The sequence below is a fragment of the Ischnura elegans genome, chromosome 1, assembly GCF_921293095.1.
Source record: "Ischnura elegans chromosome 1, ioIscEleg1.1, whole genome shotgun sequence".
In the NCBI taxonomy this organism is placed as follows: domain Eukaryota; kingdom Metazoa; phylum Arthropoda; class Insecta; order Odonata; family Coenagrionidae; genus Ischnura; species Ischnura elegans.
The window spans coordinates 8081400-8104972 of NC_060246.1; the positions used below are offsets into that span (position 1 = coordinate 8081400).

At 39.1% G+C, this 23573-nt stretch overlaps 1 protein-coding gene across 1 annotated transcript in view; it reads left to right on the top strand.

The window, feature by feature from the left end:
- LOC124154268 (protein sickie) overlaps positions 1 to 23573 on the top strand; it is a 1153386-nt gene that overhangs the window by 683994 nt on the left and 445819 nt on the right. The window contains exons 6-13 of the mRNA XM_046527895.1: positions 4258 to 4453; positions 6216 to 6526; positions 9985 to 10135; positions 12327 to 12442; positions 13653 to 15202; positions 16168 to 16408; positions 18968 to 19135; positions 23167 to 23410. Of these exons, the coding sequence (XP_046383851.1) occupies positions 4258 to 4453; positions 6216 to 6526; positions 9985 to 10135; positions 12327 to 12442; positions 13653 to 15202; positions 16168 to 16408; positions 18968 to 19135; positions 23167 to 23410 (2977 nt within the window). The remainder of the gene's footprint in view (positions 1 to 4257; positions 4454 to 6215; positions 6527 to 9984; positions 10136 to 12326; positions 12443 to 13652; positions 15203 to 16167; positions 16409 to 18967; positions 19136 to 23166; positions 23411 to 23573) is intronic.

The window sequence follows — 23573 nt, forward strand, 5'->3', positions numbered from 1 at the left end:
TGATTTATGAGAACACATGCCGTGGCCCTGGTGGAGAATCCACACCGCTTGTCATACGATGCCTTGACTCTGTCTCTTCCACTCGTCATGACCGTCAGGCAAAAGTAGGCGCGACGTGTGCTGCCATCTCTTCTCCGCAATGACGCCCTGAATCCCAAAGCCTCATGCAGTCAAGTTTTCTCGGGTTTCGCACCGGGTCAGCTCCTCCATTTCTTCTTCCAAAAAAAACACAAAAATTATACCCAAAGCCTCATGTTGCCTCTGCTGTGGGACAATCGTTGTGGCCATTTAGTTGACATGGATGAGATTCATTTCCCCGCAGCAGTTGAATTTTATACAGAGAAGGGATGTTTGCCGTTTGATGGGAGGTGTCATTATTTTGTGCTAAAGAACTAAGAGCAGATTTTTAGAGCAGAACTACGATTTTCTAGGTTTCTGAATTTAAAAAACGTGTTTTTCATTTTCGTGCGGCAAAATGTTGCATCAAAATTGCATCAATGCAGGGTAAAAATACAATGAAATAGGTGCCTGCGCATTAGCCTCTCCGAATATATTTAGATTACAATGGAAATTCAAATTTCCGTTTATGGACATATCTTGCTTACGGACAACTATGGCTTTCAGGATTAGTGTTTTTTTCGAGTACTTACCGCTAACTCGCGAATACTCATAAGCGAAAGTTTACTTCGGAACCAATTCTCTCCGCTGGAAGGAAGTTTTCTCGTCATTTTGGTTAATTAGACTTATTTCGTACATTCAATTTTTCAATTGCTACGAGTTATTTATAGAAATACAAGCAGAGATGAACTTGAAACGAATTAGACATTTTCACTGCACAGTCATTAAAAAACCCTCAACAAAAGCCATGGAATATATAAATTTTGATAAAAGAAAAAAGCACCCGCAAAAATAAAAATAGGTCCAAATTTTGGTCCTGCTAAACTGAACAATACAGGTTGTAAGCAGGACCCAGTATTTAATGTAATTATTAGTGATGGGTCGGTTCGATTCCTCGATTCTTCGATTCCTCGATTCTCGGCCAAGAACCGGAATCGAAAATGATTACTTGCCATGGTGAAAAATCGATTCCGATTCCAGTAGTACTTGAAAGCACAAATTTATATACGACCGCGTTTCCAAAAGTCATTTGAATTTTCGCGCCACGTAATCGTAATAAAAAAACACATATCTTGTGCGAGTACTCGAGCGTTTCGAGTAGCATTACGAACGTCGATCGAGTCGAGTAGTTAAGGTTACAGAGCTTTCGAGGCTAGTAGGTCCAGCAATCTGTCGACAGGAAACGCTATCGTGAAACTCATGTAATAATACAGTTTTTAAAGCCGATAAGTCATTCTAATGCCTTGGCCTGGTAGTTTCAGTTTGCCGAATACACTATAGTTGTCGGCGTGGGCGCCGAATACCTTTACGGCGGCCGATCGTCTTCCGACCCAGCGCACACTGGTCCGAAATCGGAAAAAGCTGGAATAAAGTCCAAAATGACCTTTTTGGGGATAGAGACTTGAAAATTGGCGTCAATACTCATAAATCATTACCAGATATAGATTTATATGCCATTTTACATAAATGCGACCCTTTAGTGAGATACAGTGGCCCATACATGACCAATTTTTCAATGCCACGCGAGATATCATTTTTCCTCAAAAAATCTTTGAATTTATCCAGGTGGTGTTGCGTTGGTATAAGTTTAATGGAATAAAAAACGCAATATTCCTTTGCCCTGGTGCTTTGCCTCTACTTTCGATGACATTTGAAGATTTTGGTTCTCATCTGCCTGGTTTTACAACGCAAAATGGCCGACCCGTTTTTCCCGTGAAATTTGACATAAATTAGACATTATCTTCCGTTTACGAAAAATGTAACTCGGAAAATTTGAACCACAATATAAAGTAGAAATTTTTAAAAAGTACTAAGTAGAAATCTTGGAAAAAAAGTTTGCGACAAAAGAAATAAGAGCGATTTTTCAATCGTGCGTCAAGGCTGAGCTACACGCCGCGGAACTCTAAGGCTCGATAACTAAGGCCGATTTTTCAACTTTTTTAAAACTTTAGTCTTTAAAATCGTCATTTAAAGCATGGATAATCGTCTTCATTGACTTAAAATACTAAACCGAGGATGTTAAAAAGGATTATGTATAGATCGACTTGACCGTTTAGCGCATTACTCGAGTGAAAAAAAATAGTAAAAAATAAAAGGATTGGATATTTTTCAGAACCATCCCGCGCATAAGAAATATTTCTCGGGTATTGAAGTAAAGAGAAGAGATAAACTCGGCATGCTTAAGAGAGAGAAAAATGAACTGTTTCCGTGAAAGGTAACAACCGATACCCTTATTCCCTTTCCATCTTCGCCGAGATGAGTCGCGTGGAAAGGGGAGTTTTCACATCACAAGGCTCTTTTAGCCTTTTTTATAACTGCATCCGTCCGATGTGATAATCATTTGTTGCGTTCAGTTTCTTTCTTGAACTTAAAAAAACAAGAGTTTTTAAAGTTGATTAAATGATGTGAGAAGTATAGAATTTTTTTTGGCTCTACAAAACTAAAGTTTAGTTCTATAGTTCGTTCGCTTTGTACACTTGAATTCCATGAAGATTCAAGATCCATTAAAATCGTTGATACAATTTTTAATAAAAATTCCTATGTTTCCAAAATCTTTCAATTTTGGTAGGAAAGTACTTGCCCAGTCACACAAGTGTGTACCAAAAGGCAATTTTCTGCAGGCAGTAATACTGTAACATGGAGGCGTCAAAACCTGCTGGCTGAGCATGTAGAATAATTGGTTTTTCTGCTTGAGAATTTGAAAGGGCCAAATATTACATGATTCATATACGTAGTATGTAATCTTTATTATAGCTGTGAAAATGACTGTACTCAGGGCTCTCCCTTGTAGTTAGGATACATATATATGGTCGACGTATTACTTGGGGTCAACTAATTTCAATTGTGCCAATGGAACTATTGAAGAGACATTAATTTTCATTCACCGCTTACTTCTGACAATAACCATCAACGATCCTCATTATATTTTCCTTCTTACATTACTAGGCTAGACATTCATCATAGAAAATTAGAGTAGAATATATTGTAGTATGCATTGCTGTATTGCCTGGTTCAGAAATTATCATACTCGACTCAATACTCGCGAGTAATTTTCAACTCGACTCGGGATCAAAAAGTGCTACTTGCACATCCCTATTATATTTCGAAGGAGCAAATTCAGACTAGGGAGCCTGTGACAGGTATATGGTCAAGATACAGTGATACATTTGGAAAAGTACCCAAAGTCACCATAGCAAACACTGTTGAAGCTGAAGTGGAAGCGTAGTTATCAGAGATGAATGCACCACCAAATTCCTTCCTTGGGTAATACTGGGAGACTTTTATCTCCTATCCAAGGTTGAAAGTATTAGCGAAGAGGTTTCTTGCCATACCGCCATCCACTGTGTTCAGTGAAAGACTTTTTAGTTCGGCAGGAAAAATATGTGATGTTAAACGAAACAGGCTTTATCCTGACAGAGTGAAGATGCTTTGCTTTCTGAGCAAAAAATGTAAAGTCTGTAAAAGGAGACTAAATTTGTGAGACATTATTGATAATGATAAGATATTTTCATTAAAGATAGATATAAAAGGAGATACTTTTATTTTAAATTTAAACATGAGTGCTAATATTCTAAAGTAATACCTATGAGGTAACACTTTTCAGGCATGTTCTGTTTTGAAATTTAGCTATTATATTTTAATTACATAGTGATGATATGAAAGATGCTTTTGTCAACTGATTCTTTCACAGAGTAATATTTTATTAAGTGGTTGTCTTGTTGCCTGAAATTAAGTGATATTTTTCTTGGAGCCTATGGTGTCAGAATCGATGGAATCGGTATCGGTAGAATCGGAATCGAAATGTCAGAATCGGAATCGGGATCGGAATCGATAAAATTTTGGAATCGACCCATCACTAGTAATTATATTTCCGAAAGTTTGATTGCTACTGCAACCACAAGTAGTTGTTCCGCTACAAAATATTAATCGACACACGTTCCTAACCTATTGCAATATTGAATGAGTAACTTTAAATGGGGCTATTTTTTTAACCCTCGACTCATTTCCAAGGATTTAATGACTGGAATTTCATTCAAACCCCCTCGAAATATTTTGTAAACCCCTGGAAATATTTTTTTCTGTTAAAAATGAGTTATTATCCTTTTGACCGTGTTCTCTCTCTCTCTCCCCTTGGTTCAGGTGTGGCCGCGTCTTCCGCCAGCAGCTCCCGCTCCACGAGTCCCGCGCTCATCAGCCACGCTCAGCCGTCGCCCTCCTCGGCTGCCGCGCCTCCGCACTCCTTCATCCCCACGCCCAGGAGCTCTGGTGCGGGCGGCGGGGCAGCCAACGCTGCAGTCGACAAGCAGCAAGCCCTCCACCAACTGCAACAGGGCAGGTAAGAAAGGGGGCGCCTCTCTCTCTCTCCTCTCCTTGTGCTGTGCAAGTTGACATCGGTGGTAAAGGAAAGCATCCTCATCCAGTCTCCATCTTGTGAGTCAGTTTTTCTCCGAGCAGATTGTGTGGCAAGTTCTCTTGGTGCGTCTCAGGAAACCTTGTCATAGATCACGCATGTCAGGGGCAATGTTACCCAGAGTCGGTTAAAAAGCAATATGGTAAACATCCTCTGACTCGCAGAAAAGTTTCTCGGGTTTTCCACCGGTTGATGTCGTCCATGTCTCCGGACGTTTCGATCCGCGACTTGCTGATCATCCTCAGGGGATCTTCCGAATGCCGTTCTTCGAAAATTTTTCCAGTTAAACTTTCCTGCAACAGATACGTCGGGAAAACCATACATTCACTGGCTCACTCAAATCGATACTGCTAGTGATTCTATGATGGCGACGGATGAAAATATTAATTATGGCTATATTATTTGTGCTTGACCATAGTTAATTTTGAACAGCAGTATCAGATTACGATTATGGCGTGCACTCTATATCCTCTCTGCCCCCTGGAACCTTCTCTCATTTCTCTCCCGATTTGTTATTATTCACAAGACTGAACAACAAGTGGACCTTGGTTGATTTGGATTGTAATTTTGAAACGATGATCTTTAAATTACACCTGGAAGTAATTTTAAATGTTCCCAAGTTTCAAGAACTCATCTTAACTCCAAAAAATGTAAACACTTCATTAGCTTTCTAGTTTCCTTTTTGTGATTTGTTTTTAACAGGTTTTGTTTTAAGAATCATCACTTAACTCTTTGAATTTTGTTTATGTGATGTGCTTTATTTGAGGCTGATGAAATTTAAGGGAAATGGAAGGGAAAACAAGTCATGATGTATTATTTTGATTTTTCAAACTTTCAAGTAAAATAATGAGAAAAAATCTTGATTACCGAGAAGAATACATTATCCTCTAGGGTACTGAGCTACTCCATCCTACCGATAATTGAGCCATGGTTCAATTGGACATGAATCAGAAATTTCAGCATAGAGGGTTTCTACTCAGTCCATATCGTACGTTATGGGGAAAGGGTTCCTACCCCTCAAAAATATAAAGTCCTTTCTTAACAATCTCTCCCCCTCCAAATCTATCCCTCTCCCTTCCATGAAAACCATTTTAAAGCTATGCTTTCTGGTCCTACATTCTCTCTCCCTATTTTTTCATGATGGAAATTTCTCCAATGCTCTTCTCCTGTAAAAACAAATCTCTGTTTATCTCTTTCAACCTTTGGGTCGAAAATATTTCTTAAAATTTTGTTCTGAGAGTTTTTCTTTTTTTGTGAAAGCCCACACTTCACATTTATGTACTGGTTGAGTCTTCGTTTTATGTAATCTAATTTTTGTCTCTGCTGATAACAGCTCTTTCTTGAATAGCTTGATGAGAATCCATTGTGAAGCATGGTGGGACTTGGTTCACAAATAAGATGACTTTGTTGTTGGCGGTGAATTCTTCTCGGGTTTCCATCCGGGTGAGCTCCATCTCCATCGCTGCCGACGTTTCGATAGAATCCTTTTCTATCGTCATCAGGGCCGATAGGTAGGATTCTATCGAAAAGTCGGCAGCAACGGAGATGGAGCTCACCCGGATGGAAACCCGAGAAGAATTCACCGCCATCATACGCCGGGAAAAAGTGAAATCTTACATGACTTTGTTGTTATTTCGAGTGTAACGTCATCATTTATTGAGAGTTGCCTTCATTCATTGAATTGTAGGAATGGAGTGCTAATCGGAGCCAGGCTCTCTGGAGGGTTTGCATCATCTCCTGCCCGTGGCCACAGTATTCCGAATCAGGGCCATCCCGTCCACTCGCAGATCATTCAGGGGCTGCACCCTGGCCAGCAGCAGGGCCACGCCCCCCAGTACCACATCCAGAACCACCCAAACGGCCAACAGCAGCAGCAGCAGCAACAGCAAGTGACGGCTGGGCAAGGTGGCAGAAACTCATCATCAGTATTAGAAAAGTTCAAACTGTTCAACGGCAGAGAGAAGCAGGGGCACACGGAAAGAAGCAGCAGGACTGGAGGTACACACATATTTCTATACCATCATTTTTTTCCATTTTATTGAAGCCAAGCTGGATTAGGGAGAAAAACATGTGGTAGACCTTTCCTTTACAATTGGCTGTACTTTTTATGGATTCCTTGATTCAGCTTACGATCTCTGAGTTCAGCTTATGATTATGAGAGAGCTGATTTTGCAATCGCTTTTTCGAATGGCAAATTTTGCCGTTTCGTTTTCTGCTAGCATAATATGTCATCTATTATGAGATTCTATGCCTTGTTTGCCAACTAAACATATTTATTTTTTTAAATCAATTTTTACCCTAAAGATGCTCTTAAATCCAATTCTTCGTCTATAAATCGTACCAATTAAACGTACACTATTTACAATGTGTCTCCAGCAGATGTACAAGTCATGTATTTCTCCCCTGCACAATTCAAGGGATTCAGGTGTGTAGTATCTACAATTAGAAATATTATTTTTATAGCTTTATTACTACTTAAAGTAAATCAGCATAATTATGGATTATCATAAATTGTCGGTAAGTTACAAGGAAGTTTTCCATAAATCATTTTGCAGAGTTGAAATTCCATTCTAATACACCACCTAAAATTCTGGAAATTCTTGCAATATTGCAGAGGTTTATTTTAATATGCTATAGACCATCCTGCAAGTTAACTATGGCATTTATCTAGTGACATGAGCCTGGGTCAAATTTCAATAGGTTACTCAATAGCCAAGAGGTCTGTTAATACATATGCTTCTAATAGCAAGAGTCTGTGCTTTCGTTCCTGCTCCTAATGATGTTTTCCTTGTGGCAATTCATCTGAATTTTGTCTCTGTTTGGTAGTTCTATGAAAGGTAGGGCTTTATTGCACACAAAACCACAGTCAATGTTATTAAAAATGTTTCACGTTACTCATGGAAGTGCTTTTGTTTTTCTTTAATATTGAGGTTCATGAATTTAATGTGACACAATCAATTCTGCAAAGGAATCCACGTGATGGAATGCAGAACCCTAGTTAATTTTCTCATGTTGAAGCAATTCTCCAATCATATTAATTTATTTTATCTAAAATTCCATCAGGGAATCCATGATGTTCCTACCTGAAGTTGTATCAGAAGATGGAAGTTCAGTGTTGGAATGATGGTGCATTACATCTCTTGTATAGCTAACTTAACTGCTAGAATACCTGTAACAACAGTAATATCGTGGAATGGTGTTGAGATGTAAGGGGTCATATGCTGAGCATTTAGCTCTCTACCTCAATCAACTGTCCAAAAAATATGTAATGCAACTTTTTCACCATAAGGAAATGTAGGTAGATAATTGAATTGGAAACTTTCAAGGGAGTGGTGTCCATACATCTGGATTTATTGATGTCAGCAGTATGGATTTATAGAATACACTTAGTTTCCAATTAAGAGATTGTTATCAATAATGATGATCCTAACACCAAAGAATGAAACAGCTCTTCTAAGACATGAGAGATGATGTTGTTTGAATGGGACAGTTTTTCAATCCAATTTTCTAGAAAAATTGTATTATTTAGAAGGATTACTAGCTAAAATCGTACTGTTATTTAAAAATTTAGCTCATAAGTAAGTGAAGTCATGTTTGGTGGAATGACTGTTTTATTGTGATTACCATTTACAAACTCAATTTGGGATTCAAGCATAAAATTTTCCAAAATAGGGATCCCACTTATTTTTGTGTCTAAAATATTGCCTAAATTGGGCTGAAATGGACTGCAGTGATTGTAATGGTGTCAAGAAGCTGACTGAAAGTTAAGGACAATGAATGGATGAATTCTATGGAGATTACTCAAACTTTAGGGTATGGAGGACCATGTATGTACATCAATCTAGCGTGAATCATATCCATTGACAATTTATGGACTGTTTTGTCTTTGTTAACCCTTTTAGTGTTGCTCTTATCAATTGACTCTGCTACCCTGATGCACACAATAGTCAATTAACGTGTTCTTCTGGTTAAGCGATTTTCTCTCTTCATATACCCTAGAACCCTTAGCTAGTGCTGTCTGTAACATTGCCATTTATTTGGCTCCAATCATCCAATCCGTTAAGTCTGTTTCTAAACTTATTACAGTGGAAACCTAAACTCACTCATTTCAGGAACAGCAAAAATAAAGTTTACTTCCTTGATTTTATTTTAGCCGTGCTTTACACTGTAGCCTATCAGTTATTATCCCTTCTGCAGTATGGAGTACTAGACGGATAAAGTGTGTGTATGTGCTTTGGTTATCTTTGCCCCAGAGAAGTTGAGTATGATGGTGAGTTTGGAACAGTGGTGGATACACATGGGGGGTGGAGGAGGCGATTGCCTTGTTTATGTGTATATGTAATCAGTTTTAATATAACTGTCTTAAATTTAACTTTATTATTTTTCATTACGATAAAAGTATGGGCAGCTCAACATTTCTTTTGTGGCGCCCCTTGAGTTTTTTCTGTACCCATTACTGGTGTGGAAGGAACAATTATTTTCTGAAGAGAGGACAATTTCTTTCCTGTGTAAGTGTGGCCAATCAGTTTATATTATTTGTGATGGCCCCAGGCAGTTCTCCATAATAGTCCTGTCGATAGGTTGTGTGATTTCTCTGTGGATTCCCTGGCATACAAAACTGGTCATGAACCAGTTAACACTAGAAGGACGGGAGGATCATTTGACCGATTTTTAGAATTCAAATTTATTTTTCTCTTAATTAAATATTTTTTTTTAATTTTGAAACTTTTTCACTTTATTCATTTTGGTCTATATTTTGATAAATTTGTGAAAATTCAACTGTTATGCTTTGTTTTAAATTTTTATGACATGTTATACCTAGAAGGACGGCTGGGGGTCACAACTTGTTTTCGCGCTACTTTCTACTTTTCTCTTGCCCGTGGGCTCTTTTGTGCTATCATATGTATTATATGCTATTATATGCATATCATATAATCAGCAAGAGGCTAGTCTTGTAGACGATTTGATTCATTTTGAACCAGCAAGTACCCCGTTCAATGCCAGTTTGTCCAAGGGCTCCTACCTGTATTCCAAAACCTAGGCATAGTGACTTCCTGTGCTCAATCTTTCGATATTTTACGGGCAGCAAAGGGATATAAAACGTTCTCAATCCTTGATTTGCGTAAAATTCAACTCCCGACCAGAACTCCCGTCTTCCTAGTGTTAATAGATCCTATCTAGGTGTGTGTTCTGTACTCAGTGCCTGGGCATGTTTCATTCCCAGTGTACAAAATCATTATGCGATTGAAGAATTTCTCTTGCATTTCAAAAAACAAAGTTGAACCTCCATTTGGGAGGCGTTCAAAAACCATGTTCTGCATTATTTGTGTTGAGGGAAACCTCTGCAGACCATGTTCCACATCTTCTAATGCGTCTCAGCATGAACATTAGTAGAGGAATAAGTTTTACTTAAGTAGCCTAGTAAAAATGAACTTTCCATTTTTTTTCTGAAATAGGAGGTGTGATCAGCTCAGGCAACAAGAGGACATCCAGCTCCAGTGGGTTTAGTTCTGCGAGATCTGAACGCAGTGATTCCTCTACTAGTCTTTGCAGTGATGCTGCTGCAACTAACCAAGGAGGAAAACAAATTGTTCACCAAATACCAGTGTAAGAATCCTCGATCAGTTATATATTACATATTATAATTGTCATTTCCTTGCCTTATGCAATTTTTTTGAAATTTTGTTGTGTTTTACGAAGTATTTTTAGATAATCTACTATAATATACATGCATAGTTAGGATGGATTAAAATATAATGTAATGTACAGGGTGCATTCCGAAAGTAATGCAATTATTTTGGAAAGGTAATTCATGAAACAGATTTGCACAAACACTTTAAATTCATCAAAGTACTGTTCTTGGGCCTCGACATATTTTTTTTTAACAATTCTGCCATGAGCCTAGAAGGCTTCTTTGGGGATCTCTCGTAAGGTCTTCATCACTGGTGATTGGGTCTCTTCTATGGACAAAAAAATGGGTTCATTTAAAGACTGCCTTAACTCAAGAGAACAGGAACAAGTCTGCTGGGGTGACTTCGGGATTATAGGGGGCTGGGTCAGCGTTTGAACCTGGTGTTTGGTGAGGAAACTGCAGACCTGTAGGGCTTTGTATCAAGGCACACTGTTGAGATGAAGCAGCCAGTTAGCAGTGATGTCTTTTCTCATCATGATGACCATTTTTCAGAGTCTTTTGAGCCCATCCACGTAATGGGCAGAGTTAATTGTCTGTCCTTGAGGAATAAACTCCTTATGGACCACTCCTATTCTGGTGGAAAAGGCAATGAGCTCCAATTTCACTATTGATTTGCTCATTCTTGCCTTTTTATGTGTGAGCGAAACTTGTGAAAAGCAACAGAACTGAGTCCTTTTAAGCCTTGCAAATCACTTTATTTGTCTCTTCTAGAGATATTTATCAATTTAGCACAAAACTTAAACTTTGCTCGATTTTTGATTCTATTTTTTTTTGGAGAGTACTGAGTCTTGTTTTGAGGCTAAGCTTAACACCCATCCCTCCTACTCCAAGTTGTTTGACAACATTGCGACCAATAGGAACGGCGCAAGAAATTCAATTGCATTACTTTCGTAACACACTCTGTATCTCAGCAATAACTCATCTACCTCCATTATCTGATCTCATTTCTTTTTTATCTAGATACAAGTCTTGCTTAGCTTCATCATGTCCTTCAAACCTCATCTCTTAGTTCCTCATTCCTGTTATTCTTCCCCATCATGCACACCTTATTGGAAACTCATGCCTGCAATGGCCTATAGGTTGACCTCTATGAGCACCAAATTAATCATGACTCTTGCTGCTCTCAGCTTGCCTTTCATTGCCTGTGTGGTGTTGCTGTACATAAGACTTTATGGATGCTGTGAACATGGTCATACCCAGGGAGGGGCAGAAGGGGGCAGTTGTCCCACCTAGAAGCAAAAATTGCAAATGTCTTTAAGGAAAATAATATTTTTTCAAGCAAATAATTTTAAAAACAGTGCTGTTACAGTTTCCTTAAAATGTTGATTTCATTCACCTTTTCCATGCTTAAATCTTACCTACAGCTTGAACAGCCATGGTTTGCCCCCCCCCATTGTTTTGATCATCCCTTGGCAGTGAATTCAGCCACATTGTAGCTAACCTCACTTAATGTCGAATCCGCATGCACACACTGTTATCCCACCAAATTGTTCCTCATTCTAAAAATTATGAAGGCAAGTTAAGAATGACAACCTAAATATTAATGTGCCTTATCACGCAAATGCCTCGGGAACATTGTCTGGATGTGCAGGGGTATTCATAGCCATGCCTTTACTGGGTGGTAAAGTGCTCATGAGCGATATCCAAGTGGTGTCTTGAAAGCCCAAACAATCCAGTCGAAATTATATTCCTTTAGCCTAAAAACCCAAGACAAGATATCAGCAATGGCTTTAACTTCTTGAAAATTTTATATCATAATCATTAGAACACTTTTTCATATTTTTTTGTGTAAGAGACTAAGGTCATAAATCATTTGCACTCTTAAAATTCACACAAAAACATCTTAAATACCTCTATGGTGGCATTCCTATATATCTGATCTCCAGTAATGTATCTAGTTGTTTCCACATAACACCACTTTGATTTACTCCAACAGCAGCAACTCCAGTGACTAGAAAATATTGGTCTCTAGAAAATCTCAAAAAGAGAATATTTACCACATATGTGCACTACCATTAATTATTCCACTATTGATTTTGAGGCGATTGAATCAATCTTGTATTAGTCCTCACTTTATATTTTGTTCCAATGTGTATTCTTTTCCAGGTCAAATGCAGAACCGCGAGAAAATCAGTCATCGGGAGGAGACTCCCCTCGTTCCACGACTCGAGGTCTGAAGAGTAAATTTGGAAGAGCAAGCAATGGCAGTGGAAAAGAAATTGGTAATTTTTTTCTTTATGATTCAACTATTTTTTCTAAATGCAGATTTTCATTTGAGTCATCAAGAAGCATATGTGATTTACTTCATTTGAATTACCTATAATTTACCTTACATTACTGATGTATTGCAAAATATGATATACTGTTTTCAAGTGGAGTACAGATTTTATTGCTAGCTTGAAGATTTCTCAGTGTTTGGCTTTTGCATTTTGCAGTTTTGTCTGTGGCACGGGGGCACGTGCCCCCCCCAGACTCTTAAAAATTTGCAAGGTTTTTAATACCATTATCATTGCATTCGTTTTGTATTACGGGGTATCCTTGTGAATTTCTCTATTGTTTGGCTATATTGTACCTTAAGGTAATTTCTGCCTTTTGGTAGGTAAGGTATAGTATAGCTGTCCACTTCAGCCCATGTGTGTGAATACTTATGGTTTTCAGTTATATTTCCACAAATTGAATTTGACAACACCATTTCAATGTGGCATTTTGATTTAGATGGATTTCATTTTTATGCCTAGCAGCTGGAAGATGATTCTAACGATTTTAGCTGTATTCACATTTATCCATGTCAGTGGGATAGGCATCTAGCATTCTCCAAAAACGTATATGTGAAATTCGCTTTGAAATCATGAGCAATTCAAAGTTGTATTGAGGACATGATGTGACCCCCAAAAAAAGGACTGACGAGAGTTTAATGCATATGCTTTAATGGAAAAAATTATTTGTTACCCTGAATGGGAATGGTGAAATAAAGAATTGGCGGACATGAAGAAGAGACGTGAACAGTACAGAGAGAAAATGAGTCGTGAGAAAATAATTGGGTTACTTTATTGATGAACTTTTATAGGAATAAAATTACCTATAATTAAATTTATCATGCATGTTCCTTCAGTGCATGAAGTATCTGAACTGTTTAGCTTTACAGTTATAGCATTCATGGATCAATTAATAAGGTCAAAGAAAGAAAATATGTACAATGTAATTCAATGTCAGAAAATTTTGCTGAATTTACAGTTCCTTTTAGATTTCTGAAATAAATGAGAATTATTAAGCACTTGTGCATCGCCCAATGCTCACAATTATGTTTTTAAAGTGATAATTTGGATTTGGCTAATGATCTGTTCAGTATTTTTTAGTGTTCTCACAGTGAATACAATTAAACTATGTATTTAGTCGCCATTGCCATTTCTCATGCATCTGCATTAATTTCAGCCAAATTAGTGAAAGAGCAGCAGAGTAATTCCCCCAAAGGAATACGAAGGGAGGACCTGCCCCAGTCGAATGTTTCAGCGAGCAACATCAGCATAGCCAATGCAATCCATCCTGGGGGCATCCCCAACCCACGCTCAGGGAGGAGGGAGGTCATCCCGGCCAGCAGGCTCTCTCGAGAGTCTCAGTCTCTCTCAGGGTCAAATACGAGGCTCGCGTCAAACTCTGCCAGCAGGCAGTCCTCCTCTGTTGCCCGCGCTCCGTCTGCACCCAAATCCCACCGACCTGGTGTAATCTGTGCCCCCAGTGACAAGAACAGACTCGTCAAGGCGGGAGAAGTGTTGAGGGCAGGGGAAAGGGGTTTGGAGAGGAGCGCAGAGAGAGTGGTGGACACGCATGAGGATCATCCTCTCTCGGAGAGGCTGTTGGATGGGAGTGCTAGTGATGTGAACGGTGCGCAGCAACAGCAGCAGGCGAAAAGCATTGCGTATCGGACAGGAGAGCAAATTGAGAGGAGTCATCCTGCGAATAGGTATGGCAATTCTCATGGTGTTTCCGAAAAGTTTAGTAAAGGTGAGCCACAAGTGATAAATTCGTCCAGTCGTGTAGTAGGCGGTGGCATATATGGTAAAGTTAACAGGCAGGACCATGGTGTAGATGTCAAACAAGCATCTCAGAGTGTGAATGTTGAATCCTGTGCAAACCAAGAGGAATCGGATGGCAAGGACAGATCTCAGTCTGGAACACCTGTCAGCACATCGGCTTCTCAGAGGTCATCCCCAGTGGTAGTTGAGGTGAGGAAGGAAAATAGTTTGGATGGGCTCAGGAGTGGGGAAAGGCAACTGGAAACAGTGGAGGAAAAGAGTCTGGAGAGCCTAACATCAGAGTCAGAAGTGATTCTAAACAGTGATACTGTGGAGGAGACGAAAGCTAGTCTCCATCAGGACCTTTCTGTCACTGAAGGTGGTCAGAAGCATAACCCTACCATGAGGACTAACGGTTCTGTGGAGGTTCAGGGGGTGCAGCAGAACCCCTTGGATGTAGACAATTCAGCAAAGCAGACAAGGATCACGTGCCCCAGTCCAGTTCAGAGGCCTAAGCCCAAAGCGCTCTTGACATCGCCGAGGGAAGAGGAGGCTCCCACGTTAGGAGGGAGTGGCATCCCGAAACCGACAGCCGCAGTCAAGGGAACGGCCAAAGTGTGTCCGTCTACGAGGGTGGAGTCAGAGCAGAGTGGGGATGATGGGAGGAATATGGGAAGCAGGAAGAACAGCGACCTCATGTCTGAGGGTGGAATAACTGCCAACTTTCCAAAGCAGAGGAGACTCGGCCGTCCAGGTGGTGGCAAAGATGAGGTGAGCATTGCCATGGTCTCTCCTATGATGCAGCAACCTGCCGCAAACAATGATGGCAGGGGAGTGACTTCACCTGATGGCTCCGTTGTGAGGAGGAATGGTGACGTGGGGAGCCCAACTGACGCTCACTTTACGAAATCTGGCACACCATCGAGCAGGAGGAAAGCAGAACTTGCAGCTTACAATGAAAAGGGAAAGGTCAGTGAAGTTTTTACTTCTCTTTGGTGTTTATCCAAACAAGGGATTTTGGCTAACTATTTATGATTCTCTTTCCTGTGCCTCTACAAAAGGGTATATTACAAATTTTCAGTTAAATTTCCATGGTGGGTCCAGGATAGGAGCAAGTGAGGGCTAGGTGTTGTCCCTGGGGGTAACCTCCCAGCAGTCATGGGGTTCGAACAAAATTACCATTTTCTCAAGTGTTAATTGGATGCTCAAAGTGGGGGGGTATAGCTCCCCTTGCCTCTCTCTTGATCCGCCACTGATCAACATTGCAAAGAAGTTAATTCAATGAAAAGCAGGAGTTCAAATCCTTTTCTTAATCTTGTCATAAAATAGGAATTATGGGTGATCCAAATAACACTAGTTACTACTGGCCCCTCATACACAAACCTTGGAAAAGCAACATCTTGTATCATTTGTATCTATGTGTACTGAAATATTCGACACATATTACCTTCTACTCTGAATATTATTTCTATTTTGCTATGTGAGGCAGTAAATTGAAGGATAAGTGTTTTTAAGATTGTTTTTGCCATTGAAATCAACTGAAATATCTTGCCTTTGTAAGTTTTTTTTTAATAATAATAATTGCTTTTATTTGCATATGCAAATTTGGTCCTTCTAAGCCATAATTATATATTTCCTATAAGTTCTAATTGTGTACTTATTTCCTGGAGGAAAACAGATGTATGAAAGAGCATGCATTGGCATAGAAATGAGGGATACTGTGGAAAAGTGGTATTTATACCTTTGGCATGAATTGGAAGATCACTATCATCCTCTTCCAAATGGATGCACTCAAGCAAGTGTGGAATGTCCTCGTGAAATTCCAACAGTTAACTTTGCATCCATGAAAATGCTGTTGATATTTCAGATGGAAGGGAAGGAATGTGAGTTTTAAGGGAGCGAGTCCTTTTATACAATCTGTGCTATCCGAACAGGCCAAGGAGGCAGGGGCGCAGATCATGGAGGAGGATGAGGAGGAGGGGGTCGTGTGTGGGGGGGGCGAGGACGATGCCGCCATGCAGGTGAAGCCCATGCAGCCCCTCCACCACTTCCGCCCCAACTCCTCGCACTTTGGCTTCGCTCCATCCCAGCGCCCCCCCATCCTCTCCACCTTCTCGGCCTCGGCGAGGAACCTCACGCCTCCCAGCGTGCACCTTTCAAATTCCAACAGGATGGGTGAGACACATCATTTTTTTGTATTGTTCACAATAATTGCTTATCAGAATTTGGTCATTGGGTATAAAAATATTTACATATGGTTTAAGCACTGGATACTTTTCCCTTTACATATTTTCTATCCAGCTTCCAACTGACTTCTTTCTAAGGGAAAAATATCCATGAATATCTTCCACCTCCATAAAATTCCCCTCCCATTAATCCTGCATTTTGTTGCCTCTCTCCAATAAAGGTATCAGTTTAATAAAGATTATGATCATCATGTTAGTCGCAAATCTTCACATATTTGTAACTCAAACTGAAATCATGGATTTCAGTTTGAGTTACAAATCAATCTGAAAATTGTCATTATCTTTGCTAATATTTTTTTTACTTATCACTTAGCTAAGAAAGACCTGATGATCATAAAGTAATCATCAGTTGCGGAAGAATATGTGTTAAGGAGACTTGATAGCTTGTAATGGCACTTAAAAATGTCCTGAAGCTATCTTAAGATTGAATGTATTTTGAAAATTTGAAAAAGATTCTTTACACATTGGTTGCCATGAACTTTTATGATGAAATTCCTGTGCCACCATCTGTGTTTTTTTATCAGCTATGTATTGTGGTTCATGACACAATGGAATATCATTGCAAGTTATATCTAAAATGAATTTTACTCTGTTTTGAAATGCTGCTGTCACAATGACCTCCTTAATCATGATCCAGCATTAAATATTTGGTTCCAGTCTCCCTGTTTGTGGGAAATTGTACCCTATTACTCCAGCATGAATATGTGCTTGAAAAATAACATTTTTTCTTCCACCAGCTTAATGACCACTATTAGAGAGATAAAATGAGGTTTTTGGGTCAGGAAATGTTGTGTTGGTGATTGTGGGATGTAAATACATATGTACCTACATTATGTATTTAGTATTCCAACTCACCTACCCTTCATTCATTCATCATGCTCTACTCCATTTCATACAGGAGAAAAAAATTGGTGAACCATTACTGTTTTATTCATTCTTGATGCAAGAATCTGTATGTCCTCTGATGTCTGCATAATCATCTTTATAATTATGGAATAGTACCTTTTGTGACTCATTGGTCATGAGAACAATTGACAGAAAGTAGCTAGGAATGGTGAAACAAAATATGTATACACAAAAGGATTGATTTCCAAACAAGAAAACACAGCAAATGTCAAGGAGTGGTAGAAGTGTTACACTAGTATTGCATAATTCATGCAATAATGGTGTAACACGTGAGTGAGTTGCAGTGGCTCAGCAAGGGGGGGTTTTGGGGGTTAAAACCCCCCCCCTGCCTCCCCCCAGAGCTCAGAGAAATTTTTAAGTTTAATCCATTTTACTTAATTGAATTGATATTAATAGTAGAATAGTGCAAGGATTAAGTAAATATCCCTCAGATAGCCGTAAAACTCACCATTTTGAACTATTTATCTTAAAATTTCACAATTTATTAATCTCGCATCTGCCGCTTATCCTGGTGGGTATTCCATACCCTCACACACCGCAGTATTAGTTGCACCTAAAGCCCCCCCAGCCTTAATTCCTGGCTGCACCTCTGGTGAGTTAGGCATATCTATGTACCAGTTGCCTTGTCACAACATGTTCTATGTGGAGCAATCAAGGTGAGATAGGCATTGTCATCAGGTGATAGGGCAAGTGGTGCTGACGAGAAGTAACAGTTCTTCAGGACAAATAAAGGGACCACCACGTCAGAAACCATTATTAGCTACCGGTACCACCACTGGTTGCAATAGGGTGGTTTCCTGTTATTTTTTTATTGCCTAAATCAAAAGATTATTACCCCTGAAGTACGTATTTCATGCTTTTAGATTTTTAAATGACGATATCTATTTTTCGCGATCGAATGAAAAGTGAAAATTTTTAAGTGCCCAGAAACATGACGGCAAAGTATGAATGCTGGGAAAAGTCCATTTGACATCATTCTGGTTCCAGCTGCCGCCGTGTGAGGCCACCTTAGTGGGAGGCTATGAGTGCCAATACGATGCAGGCTGCTAGCAGGTAGAATATGGCTTAAATAAGGATTATTAATACCATATCAAATAAAGGAAACTTTCCAACTGTAGGCAATTTAATAGGTGATTATTAAGAGATGTTTCCCTGAGCTGTGTGCCTCATGCGTGCATTGGTAATCTCAGAGGATGTAAAACTCCTGACTACTCGTATATCATCTGGGTCCCTGTGAGGTCACGTGGAGTGGCATCGCATGGGTGCCAATCTGGCATTTTTCAAATGAGCTTAAAATTGACCATTAACATTCATCTAAACTGGAATTTCTAAAGCCAAATAATTTGTATATTATATATAATATGTAAATAGTATTTGTCATTGATTATATATTTATCCTAATTTTAACGGATTATTCCATTTTAAGATACCCAACAAGTATGCATACTACCATACATATATATTAAAGTATTATAATTTTTGATTGTTATTATTCTATACTATTATTACGACATATTTTTTTCTTTGGAGATGGGTATTGATGATAGGTTGCACATTTATTCTTATTTAAATTCTGTTAAAGGTGGAGGATACATGACTGACTCAGGTGTTGGCCGCTGTGTGAGTTCTCCCTATGCTCGTCCTTGCCTTCCGCTCCGAAGTGTCTCTGGAAGGAGGGGAATGAGCAGTAGCAGTCATGGCGGCGATTCTGCTGATTACAGTGACCTTGACTCATGCGATCTTGCATCTGGTAACTTTCGCTCTTTTCGCCTACGTAACCTCCCTCACATCATCACTTAATTCTTAATTCATGTTAAAATAGTTCTTGGAGTGTGGGTCAATAAGTATGTGCAAAGCTAAGCCCTGATGATAGTTTCAAATAAACAGAAACATTGGCTAAAACTTTTTTGCATAACATACATTGACCTAAACTCCAAAAACTCTTCAACATGAATTAAACGAGGTCAAGATGAGGAAAAAAATAATGAATTCTTAATCAGATATGCATTAGCTTTCTTAGCCCTTTTAGTGCTATCCTTCTTCCCGGGGTAGAGTCGATAAATGCATTTTATTAAAATATAGCAGAGGGTATTTTAATAAAATGTAGCAACTAGGAAAAATAAACATTGTATCTATAGTTAATTTTTAAGATATCTTTAAGCGTTTTTTTTAATTAATGAGATTTAATTGGACATTAATCACAACATTTTTTTACGTTTACTGATATATAAGTTTTTTAATTTCAATGTCCTCAAATTTAACAACAATAACCTAAAAGCCAATATATCGGCGCGCCACACTTTTCAGCCGAGCTGTAAAAGCCGATATATCGGTGCGCCGCACCAAAAGGGTTAAATTGCCCATTCATTTGATAGTGCATATGAAGGTATTCTCATATTTTAAATTCATGTATTTCATTTAGGGAAGAATTTAACAGGGGGTGGTGGAATATTATTTTTCCTCCTCTAAGGATAACAAATGACTTCCCTTTGGACTGGTGGAATTATAGAAGTCACTGCATATCTGTTCTCTTGCTATGATTGAGCCTCGGTAATGTTTGTTTTGGGGCCATCATGAGTTAGATGATCAACCCCTAACCTCACTGCTGTAAACATCAATCTTCAACTCCCTCCCCCAATGTATCCCACACCTCCCTTGCCGTTTACTCTGCATACATGTTAGTTAGAATGGATTGCCTTGTTACATTGCCTTTTGCCTGTGCTTGCCCACCTTGATTCTCCTTCAGCTATCCTCATTTGTGCAGTCTGGGCTGTATACAGATTATGTGTGAGTCACCTATCTCTCCCATCCATGTCTATTGTCTCAAGAATGTCCATAAAATTTACTCTGCCATTTCTATCAAATACTTTCCTGAAATCCACAAAGCAAGTGTGTATGTTGTGGTTATACTCTAGGCTTCCCATTACCGTTGTTGCATAATGATTTGAATTTCCTTTTCTGAAGCCACAATGTGCACAAGTAATAACTTTCCTTATCTCCATTTTTCTATTCATTATAATCCTTAGTATTTCTTTTACCACTTTTGGTAATAGGTAATAGTCCTGTAGTCTCCTTATTTGGCATTTTCATTTTTTTTGTGGTGGCATCAGAGCTACATTCACCAATTCCTCTATCCCAGTGTCCTCTTCATTGAATCTGCATACTGCGTGGTTTGAAAAATATTCTCCTCCCAGCCTTACCTAAATTCTGAAGAAGATCAAATGGGTTATCATCTCTATCTACTTCTATCCTTACCATCATATCCTGAAGGGCTCTCTCGGTTTCTGCATCTATAGTAACGAAATGTAAAAAACTCTGGACTTCAACATAAATTTATTACATCTGGATGATGAGGTGCCACATGAAAATCTAGGTCATGCAGTAATTAATTTATGTGGAATTACTAAGTTTATTTACTTATCGTTATGCTTAGTCAATCCATGAAATCATGCCTGAGGCAACGAATTGCATACAAAATCCCTAGTGCTAGATTATCCTCATGGGGAACAAGTTGGTATAATGGCTTTCAACTGAGTGGGCCCAGGTTCAAATCCTGGCCAAGTGGAGAGTATTCGGAGACTACCCAATTCTTGCTGGCCTCGGTGGTGTTGGGGTAAAGTTCACCCTTGCCAGATTGTGGGTTCTAGTCCTGCCCAGCTACAATTACCTCTTTCCAGGGTGTGAGTGTTTGTGATCGTCCAGTGTCGATATTCTCTGTTGTAATGGGACGTTTACACATTTTCCACATGGCATCTTTTGTAAAGAGCAGGCTAATGCCAACATTGGTTTCTCTCCAACCTTCCATTCCCATAGGCATAAACAACCTGAGCCTTTGGTCTCCATCTACAAGTAGCATGCCATAGTGATTTTTCTCCTCACAATGCTTTCCTCCTCTATGCCCAATTTCTCTGGTGTGTTTCCGCTGCATACAAATCTTCCACATATTCTTTACATTTACTTTGCACCTCTTCTTGTTCTGTTAATGTACTAGTATTCATAGCCTTAATTTTTGTCTTGGCTCTTGGTTATAACTTTACCCTTGTTTCTGGCATGCTCTAACTCTACGTCCAACTTAAATATCTTTTCTTCCGAGCCCCTGCTTTCAATTTGATTTCCTGCTCTAATCTATTGTTCATTTCCCTGTGTATCATTTTGCAATGATATGCGTCAACATTCCTCTACTAACTTCTTTCTTTATCATTTCGTAGATAAACCACTGCTTCTCTATCCTTTTACTCTCTTTGTATCCTATCAACTTCTCCACTGCCTTCAGTCCTGTTTTCGTCTCCTACACTGTGCAAATCTCATGCATCTCCAATACCATTGCCCACCACTTCATATTTCCTTATCCCAGTCTTTTGCAGAGCTTCAACATTCCAATTCTTTCCCCTTCTACTTTTAGGTCTTAAGTTCTGATAGGTCTTTTGAAAGTTAGGTTCATTACATGCTATTTGGACTAGGTTGTGTATGGAATTACCACCATCATCTGCACAAGTTTTTCTCTTTCCCTAAACTTCTGCCTTACCATAGTGAAATAGAGAAATCTATCTCTGATCCTCCCAGCACCTCTGTGACTTGTGAAAGTGTAGTTCCACCCATAACATATGTATCATTTTTGAACAATGTGTTTATTTTATCTACCTTGTTCCCCCAAAATTCGACTGCTTTCTACCTGTGGTCATATCTCAATCCTAATTTAAGTTCCTTTTTACTATTGGCATATCTCACTCCCCCTACTGAAGGGTTCCAGCCTCCATCCAACTATTACATTTAACTACTGCATTTTAACTTCAACATACTAAATTTTTCATGTCCAATATTCCCCCAATTATTTCATCAAGTTCTTGAAATATCCCATCTTCTTCTTCATATTGGTGGTTGCTAGTCGGCATGTATGTACAGCTGAACCAACTCAAAGTTGGTTGGATGTACTTCAATTCACGCGACCAGAGTCATATGACTCTCTTTTTCTGCTCTCTTACGCAGTTTCCCATGTAAGATACTCCTTGTTGAAAATCCTTCCCACTGCTATTCATATATTATTCACTCCCACATTCCTGTGGTCCATATAATCCAATGCACGTCACACAGTCCCTGTGTTGGTCAGGAAACAATGAGGGTAGAATCAATTCTACTTTCACAAATTCACTTTCTTATCTGTCAACAAGCCCACAGTATTTATCCCTCACGCAATCATCATTTTCTTGCCAACAGCATGACTAAGGGAATTATTTTATGTGCCCCAAGTTTTTTGGTTCAATGAATATAAGAAACTCATCTGCCATTCACAAATCTTGATGTTACTGCTTCATGAAGTGTGTTTAGTTCAGTTCACCTCTTTGCATGGCTTCTTCTCAAACAAGATGTTCATATTAAATTCTCATATTATCATGATATGATGGATACTCTTTGGAAGTTGAAAGAGAAATTCATTTGCAAATTATTGATGGTGCGACCACCTACTTCAAATATGCTTTGAGTTTTTGAGTATCATCATCATTTTGGAATTTTATTACTTAGTTTGTACAATCCCTAAGCTTTAAGTAATTATTAAACCTATTAATTTACTTCATTTCCAATGTGTTACAAGCTTGTCTCTCTAATTCCAACATAATCAGATAGTTTTTTCATGAGGTGAATGTAAATATTATTTGAAACTTGTCATATCTATGGTATTTTTTCACTTTGTATATTTCTTTATTTATCTATGAATGTCAAAAGCTTAAATTTCTAATGGTGTTAATGTGACCTTAATTGCTTCCTCCTATTTACAAAAACTAGGATACATGTCAGATGGTGATGTCCTCCGTTGTGGGGGTAGTTTTGGCATGGGTTCTTGCTCAGGAGGCAACGGGAGTTCTTCAATGGGCTCCAATGGTGGATACGGGGCAATCCGCGTCAGCAACAGAGGCTACTCAGAGGCATACGATGGCTACATGTCAGAAGGAGGTGCTTCCCTTTACGCAAGAAAGGCGCAGGCCAGTTACTCTTCATCAGGGCAGCCTCTTCTCATCCGGGAGGACAGGTAGGAAGATTATGATTCACTTTGCATGTCCATATTTACCACCTTGGTATCTTTTTAATTTGCGTGACTCATCGTGCTTATGCCTCTCATCCAAGGAGTCCGACCGTTCCTAGTCCTTCAGTGAATCAGGCTGTAATACGTAATGAGTTATGTGATCAGGTCA